Raw genomic sequence first — 23,512 nt, forward strand, 5'->3', positions numbered from 1 at the left:
TTGGCGAAAATTTTCGCGATTTTCAAAAGTGCTGGAATCAATTCTTTCAGGCACTATTTCGACGTAATTTTGCGAGAGAAATCCTTTGGGCGCAGTCCCAATACGCTGCGATCAACGCATCGAAAGTTACAGCCAAAAAACGAAAACCTGAATTTTCGACATTTTTCAGCAGGTGCTTTTTTCCTGGTATCTTCTCTCCCGTTGATCCCACGCTCCTTTTGCTGCGTTTTCTGAGTTCCTCGGGGTCCAATTGGTCGGGAAAGAGTCATACGAATCAATTCTGAGGCGAAAAATTTTTTGGTCAAAAAAAAAGGAAGGTTAACCCCTTTGTATTTTTGGCGAAAATTTTCGCGATTTTCAAAAGTGCTGGAATCAATTCTTTCAGGCACTATTCCGACGTAATTTTGCGAGAGAAATCGATTGGGCGCAGTCCCAATACGCTGCGATCAACGCATCGAAAGTTACAGCCAAAAAACGAAAACCTGAATTCTCGACATTTTTCAGCAGGTGCTTTTTTCCTCGTATCTTCTCTCCCGTTGATCCCACGCTCCTTTTGCTGCGTTTTCTGAGTTCCTTGGGGTCCGATTGGTCGGAAAAGAGTCATCCGAATCAATTCTGAGACGAAAAATTTTTTGGTCAAAAAAAAAGGAAGGTTAACCCCTTTGTATTTTCGGCGAAAATTTTCGCGATTTTCAAAAGTGCTGGAATCAATTCTTTCAGGCACTATTCCGACGTAATTTTGCGAGAGAAATCGATTGGGCGCAGTCCCGATACGCTGCGATCAACGCATCGAAAGTTACAGCCAAAAAACGAAAACCTGAATTCTCGACATTTTTCAACAGGTCCTTTTTATCTCGTATCTTCTCTCCCGTTGATCCCACGCTCCTTTTGCTGCGTTTTCTGAGTTCCTTGGGGTCCGATTGGTCGGAAAAGAGTCATCCGAATCAATTCTGAGACGAAAAATTTTTTGTCAAAAAAAAAGGAAGGTTAACCCCTTTGTATTTTCGGCGAAAATTTTCGCGATTTTCAAAAGTGCCGGAATCAATTCTTTCAGGCACTATTCCGACGTAATTTTGCGAGAGAAATCGATTGGGCGCAGTCCCGATACGCTGCGATCAACGCATCGAAAGTTACAGCCAAAAAACGAAAACCCGAAATCTCGACATTTTTCAACAGGTCCTTTTTATCTCGTATCTTCTCTCCCGTTGATCTCACGCTCCTTTTGCTGCGTTTTCTGAGTTCCTTGGGGTCCGATTGGTCGGAAAAGAGTCATCCGAATCAATTCTGAGACGAAAAATTTTCTGGTCAAAAAAAAAAGGAAGGTTAACCCCTTTGTATTTTTGGCGAAAATTTTCGCGATTTTCAAAAGTGCTGGAATCAATTCTTTCAGGCACTATTCCGACGTAATTATGCGAGAGAAATCGATTGGGCGCAGTCCCGATACGCTGCGATCAACGCATCGAAAGTTACAGCCAAAAAACGAAAACCTGAATTCTCGACATTTTTCAGCAGGTGCTTTTTTCCTCGTATCTTCTCTCCCGTTGATCCCACGCTCCTTTTGCTGCGTTTTCTGAGTTCCTTGGGGTCCGATTGGTCGGAAAAGAGTCATCCGAATCAATTCTGAGACGAAAAATTTTTTGGTCAAAAAAAAAGGAAGGTTAACCCCTTTGTATTTTTGGCGAAAATTTTCGCGATTTTCAAAAGTGCTGGAATCAATTCTTTCAGGCACTATCCCGACGTCATTTTGCGAGAGAAATCGATAGGGCGCAGTCCCAATACGCTGCGATCAACGCATCGAAAGTTACAGCCAAAAAACGAAAACCTGAATTTTCGACATGTTTCAGCAGGTGCTTTCTTCCTCGTATCTTCTCTCCCGTTGATCCCACGCTCCTTTTGCTGCGTTTTCTGAGTTCCTTGGGGTCCGATTGGTCGGAAAAGAGTCATCCGAATCAATTCTGAGACGAAAAATTCTTTGGTCAAAAAAAAAGGAAGGTTAACCCCTTTGTATTTTTGGCGAAAATTTTCGCGATTTTCAAAAGTGCTGGAATCAATTCTTTCAGGCACTATTCCGACGTAATTTTGCGAGAGAAATCGATTGGGCGCAGTCCCGATACGCTGCGATCAACGCATCGAAAGTTACAGCCAAAAAACGAAAACCTGAATTCTCGACATTTTTCAGCAGGTGCTTTTTTCCTCGTATCTTCTCTCCCGTTGATCCCACGCTCCTTTTGCTGCGTTTTCTGAGTTCCTTGGGGTCCGATTGGTCGGAAAAGAGTCATCCGAATCAATTCTGAGACGAAAAATTTTTTGGTCAAAAAAAAAGGAAGGTTAACCCCTTTGTATTTTTGGCGAAAATTTTCGCGATTTTCAAAAGTGCTGGAATCAATTCTTTCAGGCACTATTCCGACGTAATTTTGCGAGAGAAATCGATTGGGCGCAGTCCCAATACGCTGCGATCAACGCATCGAAAGTTACAGCCAAAAAACGAAAACCTGAATTTTCGACATTTTTCAGCAGGTGCTTTCTTCCTCGTATCTTCTCTCCCGTTGATCCCACGCTCCTTTTGCTGCGTTTTCTGAGTTCCTTGGGGTCCGATTGGTCGGAAAAGAGTCATCCGAATCAATTCTGAGACGAAAAATTTTTTGGTCAAAAAAAAAGGAAGGTTAACTCCTTTGTATTTTTGGCGAAAATTTTCGCGATTTTCAAAAGTGCTGGAATCAATTCTTTCAGGCACTATTTCGACGTAATTTTGCGAGAGAAATCGATTGGGCGCAGTCCCGATACGCTGCGAGCAACGTATGAAGAGTTGGAGCCGAAAAACGAGAACCTGAGTTTTCGACATTTTTCAGCTGGTGCTTTTTCCATCGTCACTTCTTTGCTGTATCCCAGGCTAATTTCGCTTCGTTTTCTGAGTTCCTGGGGCTTCGATTAGTCCAGAAAGCGTCATACAAATCGAATCTAAGACTAAAAATTTCCGGTCTAAAGTTTGGTAAAAAGCAAGCCAGTCGCCCTTCGCAATATTCCCGAAAATATTTGCCATTCTGAAAGTGCCCGAATAAATTGTTTGTTGCACCATGCTGATGTTATTTTGCGAGAGGATCCGATCCGGCATAGTCTCAATGCGTCACGAGCAGCGGATCGCGAGATACAACCAAGAAACGAAATATTTTCTTTCCAAATTTCTCGACATTTCTGTACGGCACTATGTCACAAAAAAAAAGAAAACCACGCACACCGATCGGAACAACGGAACAAAAGTTCTTACCAAAATACGTGGAATTTGGTGAGGGGACTGCAATAAGGGCATGAAGAAAAATCACAATCACCTAACTACCAAGTTTTATTTTTTATCAATCTGCCATACATCTAATACAACTGTTCATGTGTCAGTGTGCAGTAATCAAATAAGTTGAAGAATGAAATTAAAGCGACCGCCCAAAAGATGTCAAAAAATATTATAAAGTATAACACAAAACATCTCAGTATAGTATGAAGAGATAGGTGTTTCTTATGCATTTTCTGAACCATAATTTGAAGAATTCCTATCCAGGTAGTGATTCTTGTAGTTTCCAAACGTAGCTCAAGTTTTTGTCCTCGCACAGCCGCAACGCACTCTTGTAGTAATACGATTTCCCATTCATGGATATTATAATGTCACAATTTCGTGTAAGCTGGATCAAAATGAATAAAATATCAATATAACACAATTAAAATAATCCGTAAAACTTATTAACCTTCAGGAAATTATCGGCCCTTTCATAGTTGATACGGAATCACGTATCGAGATTGTAATAGTCTGACTTCTTTTCCCCAGAAAAGTTTTCCTTCTGTAGGATAGCATGGCCTTAACTTTTGGTGACCATCAAACAAGATACAAAACGTTGAATACTGCTCCTCTGATTTACTGTGAATAGTGTGCAAAAATCTTTCAGAGTGAGCTCGTGGCAAATTAAAATCCTCTCTACCCAAGAATGAGGGACGCAAAGGCTTTATCCATGTGCTTGCGAACACGCATCAACCCGTGCATTTGTAATGTATTCGTAATTATGTATCTACATAATGAAATTGAGCTAGTTTTCATAATTTTTTTCAATTTATTGTAGCTGCTATACTCTTAATTTTACACCGCAAGTGTATCACTTTTATTACCATTCATCTACTGCTGGAGCATTTTATGCTAAATTGTTGTAATCTAATGTGTATGTATACAATTGATTGTTAAACTGTAACACCAAAACAATAATTATATAACTTATTATATTTACCGCATAAAAAGTATTATTAAAAAATAATCCGATTAACATTGTTAACTTCCAGGTACAGGTACATAGATTAAAACTGGTAACAGAAATCAATCGTGTCTCCATCATGAGTAAGTGAAATGTTGGACTTGAAGCTACTTTTGGTTCACTTTTTGTATAAACGAGGTTAATATGTTTCAAAAGTGCGAAGGTATAACGTTAATAAAAATATCACGTAACCGTGATAGAAGAAATGAACGACCTCCTTCCGTCCCTACTTCTATAAAGAACTCCATACCTGAAAGAATTATAAGCTGCTGGTCCTGGTCCAGGGTGTTCATCATTGCCTTTAGGTTGAGCCAGTTTACTTCACCGATAACCACAAGGTACAGAAGTGTTGCTTGTTTTATGAAAAAACTCTAACCACCAAAGGATCCGACTGGAAGGACCAAAAAATGTTAAAGAATGAAAGAGACAAAATACTGGATATCCGAGACGGCAGATTTTCTTCGCATAAAATTATAAACACTAAAGTATTTATTTTTATGGATAAATGTTAACTTGCGTATATTATCTACGTTTGATTGAGCAGAATAGTTATATTAATTATTAGGAGTGAGTGATATTTCCGAGATTCGTATACATCGAAATAAGTTAGTCAAAGGTACGGTAGCGTATCAGAATCAACTCGCAACTTCCTCTTAGAACGTAACACTGGGTAGGAGGCAGAGGGTGCCGCTTGACGATGAATTTATCTCATCCATTATGATCACCGCGTCGAGTTATTTATTTCTGACTTTCAAATCACATACAATTCCAATTGGGTTGAGCCATATTTTGTCACGTGGGATGAGATCTGTGACTGTGTTTCGTAAATTGTCTACGTCTAAGGGAGCACCTAATTAAATTTGGAAGATACAGAACTAAATTTGGCACAAGGCACGTCAAAAAAACTTTTTCCCTTTGCTGAAGTTCGTTAGGTTTCGGAACGCGACGGAATGGATTTATCCAGAACCGGCTTCGACGTGATGCTGCAAGTCAAAGTAATTGCGATGAATCTAAACTTCTTGCGAGCAGCGAATCAATAGTCACAGCCAAAAAATGAAGGAGTTTCTTCGTGTGCTTGAACAAAGAGGGCTTTTAACCTTTGTGGAATGTTCCAGCTCATCTTTGTCAGATTTCAACACCGAGAACGAGAGGAGGAGGGCGCCGATCGAAACTACACCCTTTACGTTGGAACTTGTGTTCAAAGAAATGATTGCATTTTCAAAGATTGTTTCATTCTTTAATAATATTTTATACGTCGCACTTATGTAAATATGAGGTTCATTTTGGGACCAATATGTTTGATCGTGCATTGAAACTGCGATGTTCGCTGGAACCATTTCTTATGTCTATGGGCGCCGGAAGATCAGTGATTTGAAAGTTTTCAGCCGAAAAGAGGGAAAATAGCAGCAAAAGTATAATTATTATTCAGAAGTATCTAGATCCGTACCTTCGAACTGTGTCGCTCCCTGTTGAAAAGCACAAGTCGAACGACTCGTCCGACGTTGAATCGCTGAACACAGAGCGGTTGGTTGATTTCCTTTTTTTTTGGTTTATTTTAAATTCAGCATTGATCGACAACATGAGCAGTACATGACACCATCGTAAGTCGTTAGTAAATTTTTAACTTTGGCCCAGTCGATCTCGCGCAGCACTGATTTCTTGGCGGCACTACAATTTTCGGTAGCGTTCGGTTCGCGGCGCACTTTTCATCCCGGCAAAGTTCTTTCGGGGAAGGTAGCTCCTCTCTGGGTGCTAGACACTGTCCGTCGCAGCTGCATTGGTACCGAGCGATACGTATTATGTGGAGATCACAAACGTTCGTGTACGTATAACCGAGATTCAGGAGCTCGTCACCGTCGTTGATGTTCGTGAACATGAAGTTCGCATTCCGTTCCCTCAGAACTCTGTCTGGAAGAATTGCGGAAACCCTGGAAAGCTCATCGCGGAGGCTCTCGTACCTCCTGACAGCATTCTGAAACATTCGTGCCCGTCGTCGAAGAATCATCGTTTTTTATTTGAAAAATTAATTGACGCGTTTATGTTTACCCGCGTTTCCTGGCTCTCTGGATCCGCCCGAAGCATTCCACGTACTTTTATATCCAAGGCCGATTCTTCCAGGGTCAGCTCCTTGTAGCGTTTGAATACCGCCGGTCCAAGACTGCCGTATCCGTAGGCGCCAGCCGCTTTGGTGTTTCCGTCGATTCCGTCGGTACTTCCGCCCAGGAACCAGACGACGTAGTCGTTCAGGATCGGATTTTCCTTGACTTTGAGGTACCAGTCAAGGGAAAAGTACAACGCCAGATCCTGGTTGGGCCCAGTCCTGCTCTCCTCACTCAAATCAGCGTTCGGAGCCCCGCCACTTAGGAGGCACAGCCCAAGTCCCCACCTCTCCTTGCTAGGAAATATTTCCCTGATCTTTTCCTCGCTCAGCGGCAGGACCCGGTCGAACTTCATAGCGTCGTACATCTCAAGTTTACTGATTTTTCCCTCGGCAGCGAGGATCATCAAGGCCGTGACCTGGGCGTAGGCCCGGCTCACTTCGCGGACGGGCCCAACGACCGTGGAACTGAGACTGACGGGGACCAAGCCGAGCCTGAACGCGGCGTCCGTCATCCCCCGAATCGCGTCCCCGGTGTCAGCCAGAACGTGATAATCGACGAATTTGAACTTGTAATTCTCGTCGACGAGGGGGTCCTTAACCGGGGGCCTTTCGTGCAAGACCTCCCTGACGGCGGGCGGCAGGCTTTCCTCCAGCTTGTACTTCCTGACTACCGCCAGGGCCGCGTCTTTGCCGGGATCGTTAACGGTCGGCGATCCCGCAACGAGGTGAGGCAGATTCCCCGGAACGTCCGACATTACCAGGGTGACGACTTTAGCTGGATAGGCCAGCCGGGCGAGTTCGCCACCGAAAACGGCGGACAGCTTGCGCCGAACAGCGTCAATCTCCATGGGAGTCGCCTTGGCGGTTTTCAGGATCGAAAGGACCTCCTCGACTTCCTTGAGTCTAATCGCCCCCTTGGGACAGTTGAGGAGGGCTTCGGTTCCACCTGAGAGAACGACGACGAGTATGTCGGTCTTTCTTAGCTTTTTGCAGTAGTCGGCGATCCCGCGTGTCGCCTCGACCGACTTCTCGTTCGGCATATCCATCGAGCCACCTTCGAGGAAGGTGATCCTGCTGTTCAGAGCTGGGAACCAGAGCGGATTGTCCCACATACCGGATACCGACCCTCTCGGCACTACCAGGAAACCTTTCCTGAGGTGTTTGCCGATCAGCTTTTCCAACGACGCGCCCAGCATCAACGTCTCCCGACCCCAGCCCACCATGTGCACGTTGCTCTTCAGCTTGTACTTCGAGCCGTTTATCGTCATCGTCGAGCCCTCCAGTTTCACCTTATCGCCGACCACCTTTAGCGCGTTTACTTTATCCAGGCCCGCAACGAGGATGGACTTCATGTCCTCGCGGATCTAAAATTAATTTTTATCTTACTCCGACGTTAGGATTTGAAACGAAATACGACGACGGAATCACTTTTAGTCAGGTATCACCTGCCTGTATCATTCTCTTTTCCTGAATAGTTTTGCTCCGATTCTTGACTTCATTTTCGTACAATTTTATTTCCGCATCCCTCGACGCGTTCTTTTTCTCAGTTCGTTCCGCTTTACGTTTAGTTAATATTTCGTTAATTTCTTCCACCTTCGTTGTTCGCTTCTTCAAGCTCTCTTGCCTCTTGTGATTTCTTGCCAACGCTTCCGCTGGATCCAATTGGGCTCTCTTTTTTTTTGGTTTCTTACGTTTCGACTGTAACTTTTTGGGTAACATGTTGGTACAGGTTCCGTTTTACTCATTCGAAGATCCGGTTATGAGAAATTTGAAAAATGCACGTACATTTTTATACTTGTGTTTATTTCAAGATGTTCAAAATTACTAGGTTACAATTTGACAGTTATCGGAATGGGGATGAGTTTGTAAAGTATCGTCAGTATCGTTTTCTCGATGCTCAATCTTTTCCACTCGGGTTTCATTACTGTTAAACCCGTTTAATTTCAAACCTGCAGATGCTGCGCCTACCGAATTGCCTACAGTTAGGCAAGAGACGGAATATTGCATGCCGTAGTGTTGTGAAACGGGTTGCCTACAAGCAGGCACCCAAAGTCCGAGCAAATTAAAGGACACCGCCAACGATAAGCGAGCCCACGCGTTGTACCTGTGAGGATCGCCAATTGCTGAAAACTACACACAGGCGATCGGTTGTGTCAAATTTATAATCCGGCAGTAATTTCGACATGTTGTCAGGTGAAGTATTCGTAAAATAAATAGCTTTTAAATTCTAAACCTGCAGGCCTAAACGTTTATAGGAAACAAGTTGGCTCATTTTTACAACAGATTTGTAGCGTTTACTGTCTTGTATTTTTCTTGGCACATGAAATGCTGTGGATCATATCTTTTTCCACGTCAGTACGCGATAAGAATCTGAAGGCACAAATTTGATGGTGAAAAGTGAATCATCATATTTCTCGTCAGCGATTTTACTGTCATCAATTATTAAGTGTGTTTTTAAATTTACTTTGCCTACCTTTGGCAAAAACATCTTTCAAAAAAATACGACAAGTTCCGTGTTATCATCAAATAGATTACAGAAGTTGTACAATTAAGGTAATTCTGGAAAAGATCATGACACGAAGGGCAATTTGAATATACAATGAATCATGACTTTATTTGTTATGTATATATATATATATATATACATACATACATACATACACACACACACATATATGTGTATATACTTATATACGTATGTATATAATAATATCTACAATAAAAATACCACATCGTTTGGAAAAACAATTTTCGTTACAATTATACAGTAATCTTATGTAATAATATTATATCCAAGTTTCGTAGCAAGTAAGATGTAGCGTGAACGTTCACCTTGCGGCGAGAGTGAGAAAATACATTTTTTTTGTTTTGTTTTGTTTTCTTTTTTTTTTTTTTACCTTTTTTTTGCAAATTTCGCATTGTTTTTTTCACTCAAAATTTTCTAGTGGTTTACGTGAATTACTTGAAATGACACTTTCTCATATTCATCATGCCCTCCCTCCCCCCCCCCCCCCCCCCCATGGTAGCACCATGATAATCAAGAGTGCCACTCCAAACAAGCATCGGTTAGCCCGCTCTTCATACAATATTCGATACTTTGATAAAAAAATTGAACGAATCCAATTTCATATCAGCAAACTCTTGAAATTCCATTTTATCTAAAATACTAGGCTTACATTAGTCAATAGGTCTGTAATAATATCATCTCAATATACATATAATATATTAATCATTAGTTATACCATAATATATAGAAAATCCGTGTAACAATTATTTAAATGACTCACAATCATTCTCCACTGCAACATAGGTCCTCGCAGTATTCCCTACGTATTATAGTTACAGGATGTCATTCTCCTCGCACGTCATATTATATAGGAGGCAAATTTTTTATAAACTAACATTGTTCGTTCCACACTACTTACGAGATGAGTTCGACACAAGGCTCGTGAATAATCCATCCACGAACTCTGGGGTGTGTGCGTGTGTTTGTGTGTGTGCGTGTGTGTTTTATAGTAATGCTTCATATTTCTATAATGTTAGTAATGAAAGAATAACGTTATATAGTCCGTATACAAAACATAATTATGGCAATCATATTACAGGGTAACAGAGTCATTGCATACGCAATGACCTTATTATCTTTCTTTTGTTTTTGTCGTTTTTTTTTTTTTTTACGCCCTGCAATCGTACAGGTATAACAAGGTATTACTCGTATCGACAATCAAAGTCTTTCATCTCCGTTGTCGGAAGCAAACTCGATCGCTTCGTTTCCATCCGGATTTCATTTATCGGATGTTGTTACCTAATTGCAACGATGGCGCATATATTATGCGTGTATCTTTCACATCTAGCCTAGCTCAAAGATATACTCTTCAGAGTCAATGAAGTGCTACACGGTAAAGGCATACAGATTATACATTTAATAATACGATAAGTAGTAGTCCATTACACTTAACGATAGAAAATCCGAACGAATATTGCGTGAGGGTTATTTTCTATAAAGTATAAGGAGTATTTTTAAGTACTTAGTACAGAGAGTGAGGTGGAAAGAAAACGGGAAGGACCGACATTCGTACGAACTGATGCTTAACAGGATCAGGAATTCACATTGGCAATAATTTCGCAATCCGTATACCAAGTACTCAAAACAGCTCCGGACTTGCGTTTTCAAGTTCCGCGTGTTTTAACTCTACTCTATAGCTTCTACAATATCTAGGGCCCTTCTTCACTTGCGAAAAGGTTCTTTTTTTGTTTTTATTTCTTTCGTTTTACGTTAATTCTATACTTTTATTATCCATATTGAGCGGAAAGAGTATTGCTGTAGTTTCCTGTCAGAAGCATCATGTGTTTGATATGTCAGACGTTTATTGATTCGTTACTTTATATTTTTTGTTTTTCATTCTTTACTCGAAAAAACCATCATCTCCGTTAAAGATTCCACGTGATTCCGCGTGTATTATAACACTATCGAATACTTTACAGGCATCGAGAGAGTAGATTGTAAAAGTGACAGTATACTCAGAGAATGGTTTTCAACAACTTCGCACTGCAAGGCTGGACAGAAATAAGATTGTTTTTATTTTTTATGCAATTACTGTTAATACTATTATTAATGTTATTATTGTTGTTGTTATTATTATTATCATTATTATTATTATTATTAATATTATAATTTAAAAGTAATTGAAACTTTGAATTTCATTGCATTCGCCCCTTTCACTCAACATTGAACAGTTAATTAACATCGATTTCCTACCGTGTATCGCATGAATAATTTCAATTCGTAAACCTTAAGGAACGTTACCGACGAATGTTGACAACTTTAATATTATACTTTTGAGTTATTTTTCCTCACTCGGGCGAGAAAAGTATTCCAACGCAACGTATCTCCTACACCGAATATTCACTTTTAATAGAAAGTACGGAGTTACATACGTATGAGAAACCATACGGGTATGTATTATCAGAAAATAATGTCCAGCCCTTGGTTACAATATGTATGTATGTACGTATATTATGTGAGTGTATAATATTACTCTGAGAATTTATTGTTTATTAAAATGGGATTCTCCTAATTTATCTCCCGTGCATTCGCGTACGTGCTCTTTTACATACCACTTACGCATGTCAATATACACCGGTATATTACTTAATACTGTTTAATTCCTTACATTATACACACGAGACTCGCGTTCTTTTTCTTTTGCCACTACGCTATAGGTATTATTATAAATACTGTTGTTGTTGTTGTTGTTGTTGTTGTTGTTGGTAATATCATCATCATCATCATCATCATTATTACTATTATTACTATTACAATTACCATTATTGTTATTATTGTTATGATTATTATTATTATTATTATATTATTATTATCGTTATTGTTATTGTTAATGTTGTTGTTGTTGTTGATGATGTTATTAATACTATTAATATTAATTTTCATTAATTTCTTTCGTCAAATCTTCATCTCTATACCACCATTTTGATTCAAGCTTCGGCCAGTGTATTTATTTTCGTATGTATAGTACAATGAATAGAGTGTGTTTTCCTCTGCTATAACATAGATTATTGACTTCTAACATTACCATAGGTACCTATAATTTGTTAACCACGAAGCGAACCCGAAATCGTTACTACAGCAAAGGGTATGATGTACTCGTATGTAGTTATATGACACACAATTTAGTAAGTTAATCGTGTTATTTATACATGTATTATTGCATGCTACACGTTCGCCGCGGTTCGGCAGCGAGTCGTCAATTTATACCGTCGTACATCGTTCAAGTAACATTATGTAATCGCGATAACATAGAGCAGCCTTTCCCAACCTGGGGGTAGATACGGGGACTCGTCTCAGTGTCGAAGCCCCGACCCAAATACATTCATTATCTTACGGATGCGGGGATGGATGAAATATCAAACAATCGGCCAAAGTCCTGCGTTTCTGTTGTGTAAAATCTTTCAAGTACGCGGATCTTTACGCGCAGACTCTCGCCCATCCGGGTTGCAACGCCGTTGTATAATAATATATTATTTATGTATACATATATATATATATATGTATATATATATATCTGTGTGTGTGTGTGTGTGTGTGTGTGTGTGTATAGGTATACATAATGTAGGATCGCAAACGGTTTGATTGAAGGATTTGATTAGTCTCAATTTATTGGCACTATACTTATTGTTGAACGGTCTTGTGCATTATAATCATTTGAATAGAGATTTATAATACGATCTCTGCTAACGAGAGTTACGTGTAATATAGGTATAATATTTATCAAGAATACCCGAATATAGGTACAACACACTCCAGGTATGTATATAATATAATTATTATCGACGACGAAACGTCGAAATTTTTTAGTCTTCGTTTATACGCTCGTATAAGGAAATGATCAATTGCTTTTCCAACCTGAACATGATCAATGATTAATAAGTTTTAAGTAACGAGTATTTTCAAGTCTATAATACGACGTTACACGTTCACCGAGGATTCGTGAAAATCATTTTCCATTTATCTCATTCGGTTTCTAGCTTCATTCAATTTCTTTTCACTCACAGTGATTGTGCTCAATTCTTTAAACTGTAATTATTAAGTTTTATGTATTTTATATATACGTATATATGTACGTATATATACAAAATACATATGTATATAATACAACAATGAATGTAATAATACGTATTCCTAAAATCATACTTAGGATACGGTGAAACTAGATTTGTTGTACGCGGATTGATTATTCTGCAATTTTTTTCTCATATTAATCAACTTTGCGCGCCAATACAAGTTGTCAGCATTTCTTATTCGCGTATTTTCACCTTTGCAATATACGACATATCAGCGCGGCCGTTATAAGAATTTTTCTCTCTCGTTCATATTTCCGGTTGATTACGGTTTATAAATATACGGAGTAAAATATAGCTATAGAAATTCACGTCAAGTAGGAAGGATATTACTTTTTTTTACAGTGTATATTACAGTAAATGGTAGGTATACATCCGTATATGCATATATGCATACATACATGCATGTGCCAGATATATCCCCCCACCCACACACGCGACACACACACACATATGTATATATATATATAATTATACATCAGCATTCGAGTAGAGAAAGATATAAACAAAGATTTAGTAGTCACATAGTATTTGCATATATATTTATAGTTATCCATTTCATACAAATACACAAATTTGATTATGTCCGCTTATAATGATTGTTTATATTTTGCACTACGCACAATTAACAATAACATGTTCAATTATACATACATATATATATATATATATATATATGTATGTATATGATATTATATTATATTATATTATATTATATTAGAATGACAAGAAAATATCTTATACGAGGAACTACAATATTATTTAATACGCGGATATACCGGGTGTAATTATTCCGTAGGTATAAGTAGCTTACGACTTAATACTTTCGCAGTATGCATTCATACAACTGACACACTGATAGATAGATATTATATTCATCTAATTCCTAACTACAGGATTGTCAATGTAGGGGCCTTTTTCATCCATATTCTTATGCGCAACTGCACGTAATTCATTACACGCAGTTTTTCTCAGGTATAACAGTTTCGTCTTATTATTTTTCTTTGTCTTTATTTCCTCGATTTTATCTACATACATACATGTAATTATGTTACAGTTTTGATGCTTTCAAAATCTTTATTGGCACGAATCAGGCGATCCAATTTTTAGGGATAAAAATAAATAAAAATAAAAAAAAGAAAGAAAACCGACGTGCAAAGATTTTTCAAATCATAAAAATTACGGTACAGAATTAATATTTTCGGTTCCCCAGTTAAATTTCAATTGCCACGTAAGTACCTACGTACCTAGATTCGCGAGAATTGAAGGATATCGTGGTGCTTAAGATTTTAAGTACATTGCCAGTAATGATAGCAATCGGTAGCAGTAGGGACACTGGTGAAAATTATACTAAGGATAACAACAACAGCAACAACAACAACAACAACAACAACAACAGCAACAACAACAACAACGTCAATAAAACCGAGAATAATGATAATAATAAAATTAACGATAACGATTATGAATTCATTCTGTAATTTAATGCAAGTTTAAAATAAAGTAACGGTAACAAAAATACACGCACGGGTGTATTCCAGGGTCTGTCATCTCGGAAAAGCTCTCAGCATTCTTAGTGACTATAGAATCGTAATTATGTACATCAATTCCTTGTAAAGATAGCTAAGGTATATATATATATATATATATGTGTGGTAATAGTATAATTTTCATTCATTTATTTTCTTCAATTTTTATATTATCAATTTTTTATTATTATTTTTATTTTTTTATTTACTTATTCTTTTTCAAACATAGAATAAAGATTAGAAAAGACATTAAATATATTTTATCACAACGCGGAAACAATTCCTGCATTGAATGAAAAAGACCCCTTTGTTCAGGGGTACCTATGCTAAATGTTTTTCCTCGTGTTTTCCTTAGAGAAATGAAGGGAAGTGATAGGAAGAAAGTGAAGGGAAGGGAAGTAGGAAAGAAAATAATGAAAATAGCAAGCATTCATTCTTCTAGACGGTACTAAACTAGCACGCTAGCACTCACTTGTCACTCTACCGAGTTGGTACGCGATACATTTATGTAATATATTACAGTAATTCAAGTGTCGATGATTCAGAACTTATCCAACATCTTACGTGTTCTATAGCTTACATATAAGTAGGTGTACCTTTATCAACCGTGAATATGTAATGTGGTAAATTTATCCGATCGCAACGCATAGTTGGGCAAATAATAGAAATACCCACGATCAATTTTACGAGGGCGGGGATGGATGTAGGTGCAACGATTTTTCTACCCCCGGTGCCAGGTTTTCACTCGTTATGCGGTCACGTGGATTTTGACGTGTCGCGTCCGAAAACGTGTTGGAAGCAAAATCTTACGTATTTAGACGTGTGTTTGCGACAAACGATTTGCACGAAATTTAGGATTCACCGGATTCAATTTTGGGTAGGGGTGAAAACAGACAACAGAATTCCCGGTTGATAAAAGGAACAGAGTACGGGATTTTCATGGACGCGAAAATCTAATTCGTAAAATTGAAAAATGTGGAAAGTTCACGCACAGAAAATCGAAAATACAGAAAGACAAAATATAGAAAGGTCAGAACATGGAACAGCAGAATCGAGAATCTTTATACGATTCTGTATTATCGAGAGATATTCTCACGATTCTACAGTTTGCCGCTCCATGTTCTGACCTTTCTAACGTTTTACTTCTTCATACTTCGACTTTCAGCATTTTCAAATACTACAGACTGAATTCTTTAATAATTCGACATTGTGACCCTCCGATGTTCCAATCGTTCTCTATTTTTACCCTCACCTTGAATTTCTTTTTACATGGGTATATATGGGTTCAGGCATTAACAAAGAATATTACGTGATCTCCCCACTCAGAACACACATGTATACGTCTTGCACTGATTTCGGCAAGTACTTACATATATTAAAGTGATTTTAATATTTTATTTTTAATTTATCAACTTTTTAATCGTTCAGTATTATTATTAATGTAATTATTGTTGTTGTTGTTGTTGTTGTTGTTGTTGTTGTTGTTGTTGTTGTTTTCGTCGCCGTCGTCGTCTTCGTCGTCATTACTATTAGTATCATGTCTTTTTTTCAATATCGTAGATAGAAGTCGACGACTAATTTTACCAGAACACAAGGCACTTGGCTTACACATCATACATTTGTTTCATACGCTTTTTTTTTAATTTAAAATCTTCTTTTTTTCTTTTTTTTTTTTTTTGTTTCATTTTAAATCATTTCACCGTTATTTTTAGTATTTTAGTTGAGTTTATTTATTCATTTATTTTTTTCTAGCGTAACTCGCCTGTTGAGACAGCTATCGTTAAGGCACACTGCTATCGCGGTACCGTTCTTTACGAATTATTTGTGAAATTAAATTATGCGTTGCATGCAGCTGATGTAAGATAAAAGCAATCTTTTTTGCAGCTATACACGTGAACAGGAAAACGAACAAAACCGAACGATTCTGTTGTGATTAATTTTCAGACTATCTTTAATCTTACTACGCGAACACGGTTGTTTCAATTTACCACTTTATTTTCATAATAGTCTTGCTTTCTTCAATTTTTTTTCGCATCGATTGCAATGTGCCTTGAACGTAGACGACGTAACACGCACATCAATCATTCACAATATCCATAGAAGAAAATAGTCATATATTATCATGTACATATATATAATATTTCACGTTTTCAATATCAGTTATGTGTGTTTGTTCCTGTCTGCGTGTGTGTGTGTGTGTGTCTGTGTATGCATATGTATGTAAACTATTTATATTTACACGCATACATACACCGATTATATATGCACATACAGGTGTATATTTTTCATAAATGACGATTAGATTATTTATATATCGGAGTGTTACAACTGGATTCTTTTTTTTTTCTTTTTTTTTCTTTTCTCGTCTTCTTCTTCTTACCCCTATTACGTTTATCGTAGTAGTTCAATGGCATTTATTCCTTATTTCCGAGGTGCAGAGAGTTCTCGTATTTTGTATTCTCTCGACTCACGTACCATTCGCACAAACTAAATTATCGCACACCCCTGACTATTTTCATCCGCGTAGCACCCAAGTGACGTGTAAAAATTTCACCCGATCTATGTATTTATCAGAAATAATATTCCCGTTGTTTCATAATGCAGAATAATCACGCAACTTGTCAGTGAGTTTAGAAACAATTAAATCTTCCTTCTCCGCGAGCTCTATAAGGGATATACTCGGGCGAAACGGCCGTTTGCATTAATGCAGAAACACGTTGGGAAAAATTTAATAAAATACGAAAACCTCTTATGCCCCGAATAAAAACATTGCTTAACAACAGACAACATCGACGTTATAATTTAGCACGTGTGAGTGAAGTGATCGATTCGTTCGCTTTACGTTGCGTTACGTGTATATTATACAATATATAGAATAGCGAGTGTGTGTTATGTATACAATATACATGTAACATGCGATATATGTATAGTATACGTACCAATTCAGTGTATGTATAATGTGTATGTATATATATATATATATATATGTTTAAGTATTGTTTTTAAATATAATACTGATGTACAGATTCTCGTTGCCCTAGCTAAGCCGAATGACTTTAGACCGATCTTTATAGTTTATTACATATTTAGTTAATAATTAATTTATTAATTCTATTTAGATTCTCAATGTAATTGGTTTATTAATTTTTGTTTTAGGCCTCGCTAGACTTTTTATTTTTTTACTTCCTCTTATTCCTCGTAATTATAAATATTTTTTCTAGTTTCTTCCTTCCAAGATAACTCGGACGCAGGGAAGTTGCAACAAATATACCTTAGGCCACCGAGTAGTAGAGTTATCAAAATTTTACTTCCACGCGACGTGTATAATTTGATTAAATCTTAACCCAAGCCCGCATAAATTATGATCTCCGTGCAACTCCCGTCACCACATCCCGTTTCAAATTGACTGAATGGCTTACTCGTTTATAATGCTTTACACTTGTTTGTCACGCTAATCTCATTCATTCGGCCATGAATGCAATGATCTTTGGAAACGTCAAAATTTTCACACGTATTATAAATATTAATAAATAACGTTGTCAGCTGCATCGCGTCGCATAAATCACGTTGTATATGTTCATAAAAAGAAAAAACGCGTTTATAATCAATCAAACAGGATGCAGAAGATGACACAGAAAGCACGAACAATGCTGACGTTATTATCCGCATAGCAAAGTTCGGAGAGGCGAGTCGAATGCGGAAGTTGGTGATTGAAGTTGTTTCGAATTGATTTATTTTTTTTTTTCTTTCTTTTTTTTTTTTAGAAAAATTACCTAGCAATGAATACAAATATGAATAAGAAACTGTGTAAGAAAATTCAGCCGACAATCGAGTAAAACGCAGGTGGAATAATGATCGTGGTAAGAATGTTGTTTATTTTTTGTTTTAATTTTACTCTTATCACCGCGTTCGAACTACGATGCATGGAAGCAAGTCAACCGCAGATGCAAATTGTGATGCAGTTCTTGAGACAAACAACTGTAACGCATAAGGGAAAATTATCGAGATAATAAGATTGTACATTACTAGCCAGCTGTAGGCAACATCGACTGTGGGGAATATCAAAGCAATAATATATTAAACATGGCACCGAGTTTTGAGCGATTTACGTAACGTTAGATTTATCATTTTTATTGTATTTTATTAGTATTGTTTGCCAATGGCGATCAGTGGCCGATATCTTGAGCAAGACAATTCAATGAATAAAATTAGACAACACAGTGTCGGATCAACGATTATGCGCGTGTTTAGTTTTACCTTATTTTTTTCTTTCCCTTCCTCGTACTTTTTATAATATAAATATAAGTAGTATATGCGAAGAGAGAGAGAGAGAGATAGAGAGAGAGAGAGAGAGATAGAGAGAGAGAGAGATAGAGAGAGGGAGATAATATCGTGGTAATATCGTATTAATAATAGAAACTAGTTGAGCAGAAAAGTTACAACTCATAACGGAGCAATCACGAATATTGCTGACGGTTGTGTTAATATCGATCCTACTTATTACGAAACCGAGAATAAATTCAATTCTTTCACCTGCAACCGCTGCAGCGACGTTCAAAGTTGTCCTATAACCGTAAATACGGTATCTCGGGTATTGAGTTATAGCCCCTTGAAAATGCCAATATCTGCGCATACCAATATGCCAATGCAGGTGGAAGACGTCGATTTTTCAACAAATGCGGTTGTAAAGTCACGAGCGTCGCGAATTCCCCGCGAATGTATAACGGCGGGGTTAAAATATAAATTATAAAAACATGATTGCCATAGATTTTTGAGCGACCTTATACTATACAAGTCAGAGTGACAAAAACGAAATCTTGAAATTTGTGCGTACGGTTGGTACGATCGTCGTCGTCCAGGGAATCTGATCATCGCTTGTCTAATTATTTACGAATTTCAACGCGAGTCGATGATATTGTTATTTGTACGTGTGAATTGTGACGAAAAAGTGAAGAAAAAGAAATTTTGCCCAAATTTTCCATCGGGGAGTAAAAATTTATACACGCGGCGATACAACAGCTGGCTAGCTTTTCCTACGGTATTAGAAAATTCTATTAAGAATAGGGGTTTAATGTAGTAAAAGTTAATAGAGAATAGATTAACATCGAATAGAGGATTATAAAGATCCATGTTAGAGTGTAGATAGACATTAAAGTAGATAATAGATAATATAGGACAATATAGTTTACAATATCAATAAGTTATAATAAATCTCCAATCTTTAAGAGTAGAGCATTATTTTTTTTTTTTTTTTTTTTGTTTTTTCTTCTTTTTGCATAAACGATGACGAGTTATTTTTTTATTATTTTTTTTTTTCCTTAGTAGACTTTTTTTTCTCTTTAATACAGTATTTTGAGCACATTCCTCAGGTGTATAACCACGCTACACTTTCTTCATCGAGTTGTACCAATATATATAATACATATATGTATATATATTTCTTGCATCGTTGCAAAAAAATACGCGTACATATGAACAGTTACAGTGGTAATTTAGAATATTTTATCGAAAATTGTTTACAGTTTATGAACAAAAGTGAACGAAGTATCTCTCTCTGTACGTGTGAGCGTGTGCGTGTGTGTGTGTGTGTGTGTGTGTGTGTTTCGTTTAAAATCCTAATTTGTTCTTAGAGGCATAGGATCGAGGTTTCAATTGAACGATTAAAACGCTACGTAGTTATTAGATAATTTCGAGTACCCGGTATTTATCGGAGGAAAGCAGACTTTTAAACAACAATTTAGAAATATCATTTCGGATCGCATTAGTTTTACTTTTATTCGTAAGAATTTGCGAATGTGTTTTGCGCTATGCCTCACAGATATGTATCGCGATAATTTACTAGACAAATTCTATGCCTGATATATCTTGTGTCGCTGATGTAATTTAATTTTTGAATTATAAGAGACGAGCCGATCAATTAACCATACGATAAATTTGTAGTCACGGTTATTGGATGTAGAGAAAATACATGATGCGGTGTTTCTCGTATTCACTTCTTTCTTTTTTGATTTTTTCCTCACCGATACATTTTACAGACATTGTTCAATATTTGGCACTGGTTTGCCTTTTCTTGTATTACCACCGTATTCAACGACCGTGTTTGTTCGTCGTTCCAATATTATAAAGCTTAAATTAACTTACGGCAAACGGTTTCCGTAAAATTATGCAACGATAATCAAGATCGGCTCGATTTCAAGCCACTGTCTAACGGTAAATCAATGAAACAATATACCCGTATATTTTTAGTTACAGGAAAGGTGCATGAGCGTAGAATATTACGACGAATCGCGAAATAGACGAAGAATAATTTACCGTAACGGAGAATGGGGTAATTGTCAAAATCGAGATTGCAGCGCATGTAAACGGGGCTCTGAATCCATTAACTTTGTAACTACACTGCGAACATACCGCCTGTGTGAATCTGCGAAAGTTTCGATAATATCGGTACAACCCACTAGTTGATGGCACGGGTCCGCCTATATACAAATATATGTATTACCATATATACCACATACCATTTAAATACATCACATATTTATCAGTTTATAATAAGTACAGGATAATATATATAAATATGTATATGTATCAGCCCTATATATTGTGCATATAGGTATACATACATATGATTTTTTTTTTTTCATTTTCCTTTTCTCTTGTGACGTGGATGGACTCAATTGTACAATTCATGCAATACATCTTCGTCACACTGTTTCGTAAGTATGGCTTTCTCGTTAACTACAATTACTCGCTCTTATCTCTTCTGAGTCAACAGCCTCCAGCAATTATATCTTCTATTACTTCTCAGCGTGAGCTTTGCACAATTTTCTAAGTCCAGAGTAAAGGGGTTAAAATAATTTCGTTCAGTTAAAATTTATACCACGCGTAAAGTTTCTTTTCTTTTTGTCTGATGTTGTAAAATTCATGGAAAGTACGTCGGCATAGGTAATCGATCCATAACGCTATGGCATGAGTTTATTCTGGAAATAGATAAGTGTTAAACGTATGCCGTAATATTTACGGCTAGTTATTTAAATCTTACCGAACCCTCGAGTCTGATTATAACAGTTACTTTTACGTACAATAGTAATTACAATAGTAAGGTAGAAACTTAGTTTCTGTAACAAGTGTATTGTCTTAAATGATATGTTTGCTAATTTTTTTCTTCTTCATTTTTATTATTCAACCTATTTTCAAACCCATATACTCAGAGTCGATAACAATTTTTTATTTTCTTAAATAAACTAGTTTTAAAGTGTAAGGTTCTACAATCTATCATTTCGTAGCACATTTACAGATCTAAATTTTTACATTATTTACTTGCTGCTGGAAGCTGTTACAAAGATCACATTCCTAATTTTCATTTGAACCGAGAAACGAAAGTAGCAAATAAAAATCGTCCATTTGATATTGTAAAGAAGTATTGAGACTGGGGAGAGTCGAAGTTAAACTTAAGGGCGTAGGGATAAAATAGAGTGTAAAAATAATAGCGTGAAATAAATAAAACAGTAGAACGAAATATTGTGTAACACATCAACGTTAACCAAGTAATTAATTTGGAAGAAACTGCGGTATGTATTATGTTTTCTAAACTAACGTGAAAGATCTCGATTTAAATAAACATCTTATTCTATTTATAAGCCCCATTTTACGCAAACTTTTATTGACGCATGTTTATCCGAGCTTTCCGTCCATTACGTATCAATGTATCTGAAACTGATTCGAAAAATGAACGATTCACAGTGACTGGACCATTTCTCTTTAAACTGTTATAGATTTTCAAATTTCAGGAGAACGGTATTTGCTAATGAATCCTCTTACTCTACGTGCCTGACTAGTTCGATAAATTTAGTCAGTAGTAAATACATTATTGTGAAATTATATGAATAAATGTACTATGCGATCGACATGGTTTTATAAAAGTAGTCGTAGCAGTGCGATTATAATCTTTGTACTATTCCACGTGTTAATATATTCCAATAACAATTTCTAACAATGAGGATGCGACCAATTAAATTTCCACATATCTGGCCCGATTATTCCAATTAAAATTCTAATAAGTTTTTTTTTTTTGTCGACCCCGCGAAATGTAAAAGAATATTCACGGTGTGAAGCTTATTCCAAGTTATACAAGTATGAGATTATCCGCACTGCCACGTGAAATATATGCATCTGCATCAGGAACCATTGGACGATTCGTAATGCATTATACATAAATAGTGGAAATTTCGATCATCGCGTTATTACCTATTAAAAAGTAGATGTAAATAGCCTAAATTAATATTTAGGATCACTCTTTGATTCACAGATTATTTTTAAGCATACTCACAACTCACTCACAGCTAAATTGAGAAGATTTCTTTTTAAACGTACAACGTTATTAATTTAAGTCATAAAAGTAGATAAGTATATGTATATAACGAAAGTAGTAGAATAGAAGAAGAAGAAGAGAAGAAGATGAAGGAGAAAAGGAAAAAGAAGAAGAAGAAGAAGAAGAAGAAGAAGAAGAAGAATAAGAAGAATAAGAAGACGAAGAATAAAAGGAAGAAGAAGCAGAAGGAGAAGAAGATGCGGAAGGAGAAGAGCGTTAACAATGAATGAATAACAATGTCCGTAAGATAAAAATATATAACGGCACCTACGACGGGTCAACTTCTTAATCAACAATCAAGTTCTTGAAGTACAATTTTTTCAACTAATCTCTCTCATTTGTCTATTAATATGTACATTATCATTTTACGTAACATCACTTACATTTGAGCTAATTTCTTTTGTATAAGGTTTCAAATGCAAATGTCATTTAGCTAGACAGTGGTTTCTTCCCTTTCTCTCTCTCTTTCTCTCTCTCTGTCTCTCTCTCTCTCTCTCTTTGCTAACGTGACTATGCAGTTATTGAATATCTATCATCACACGATGTACCTGACAATAAAAATATGACGCGTTTAGTTAGGTTTCAAATT

At 36.9% G+C, this 23,512-nt stretch overlaps 1 protein-coding gene across 1 annotated transcript; it reads right to left on the reverse strand.

Moving 5' to 3' along the window:
- Positions 1–5,898: 5,898 nt before the first annotated feature.
- LOC124179724 (glycerate kinase-like) lies at positions 5,899–8,109 on the reverse strand. The gene is made up of 3 exons (XM_046564413.1): positions 7,840–8,109; positions 6,336–7,754; positions 5,899–6,261 (listed from the first exon to the last, which is right to left on the reverse strand). The coding sequence occupies exons 1-3, from the start codon at positions 8,107–8,109 to the stop codon at positions 5,899–5,901; spliced, it is 2,052 nt and encodes a 683-aa protein (XP_046420369.1).
- Between the last annotated feature and the right edge of the window lie 15,403 nt (positions 8,110–23,512).

Source organism: Neodiprion fabricii, chromosome 4 (assembly GCF_021155785.1).
Source record: "Neodiprion fabricii isolate iyNeoFabr1 chromosome 4, iyNeoFabr1.1, whole genome shotgun sequence".
Classification (NCBI taxonomy): Eukaryota; Metazoa; Arthropoda; class Insecta; order Hymenoptera; family Diprionidae; genus Neodiprion; species Neodiprion fabricii.

Bases quoted from the DNA above. Each gene is read 5' to 3' on its own strand.
- LOC124179724 (XM_046564413.1), bottom strand. From the start codon at position 8,109: ATGTTACCCAAAAAGTTACAGTCGAAACGTAAGAAACCAAAAAAAAAG. The intron at 7,755-7,839 runs GCAGGTGATACC...AATTAATTTTAG, and splicing joins AGGAAAAGAGAATGATACAG to ATCCGCGAGGACATGAAGTC. The intron at 6,262-6,335 runs GTAAACATAAAC...CGAATGTTTCAG, and splicing joins CAGAGAGCCAGGAAACGCGG to AATGCTGTCAGGAGGTACGA.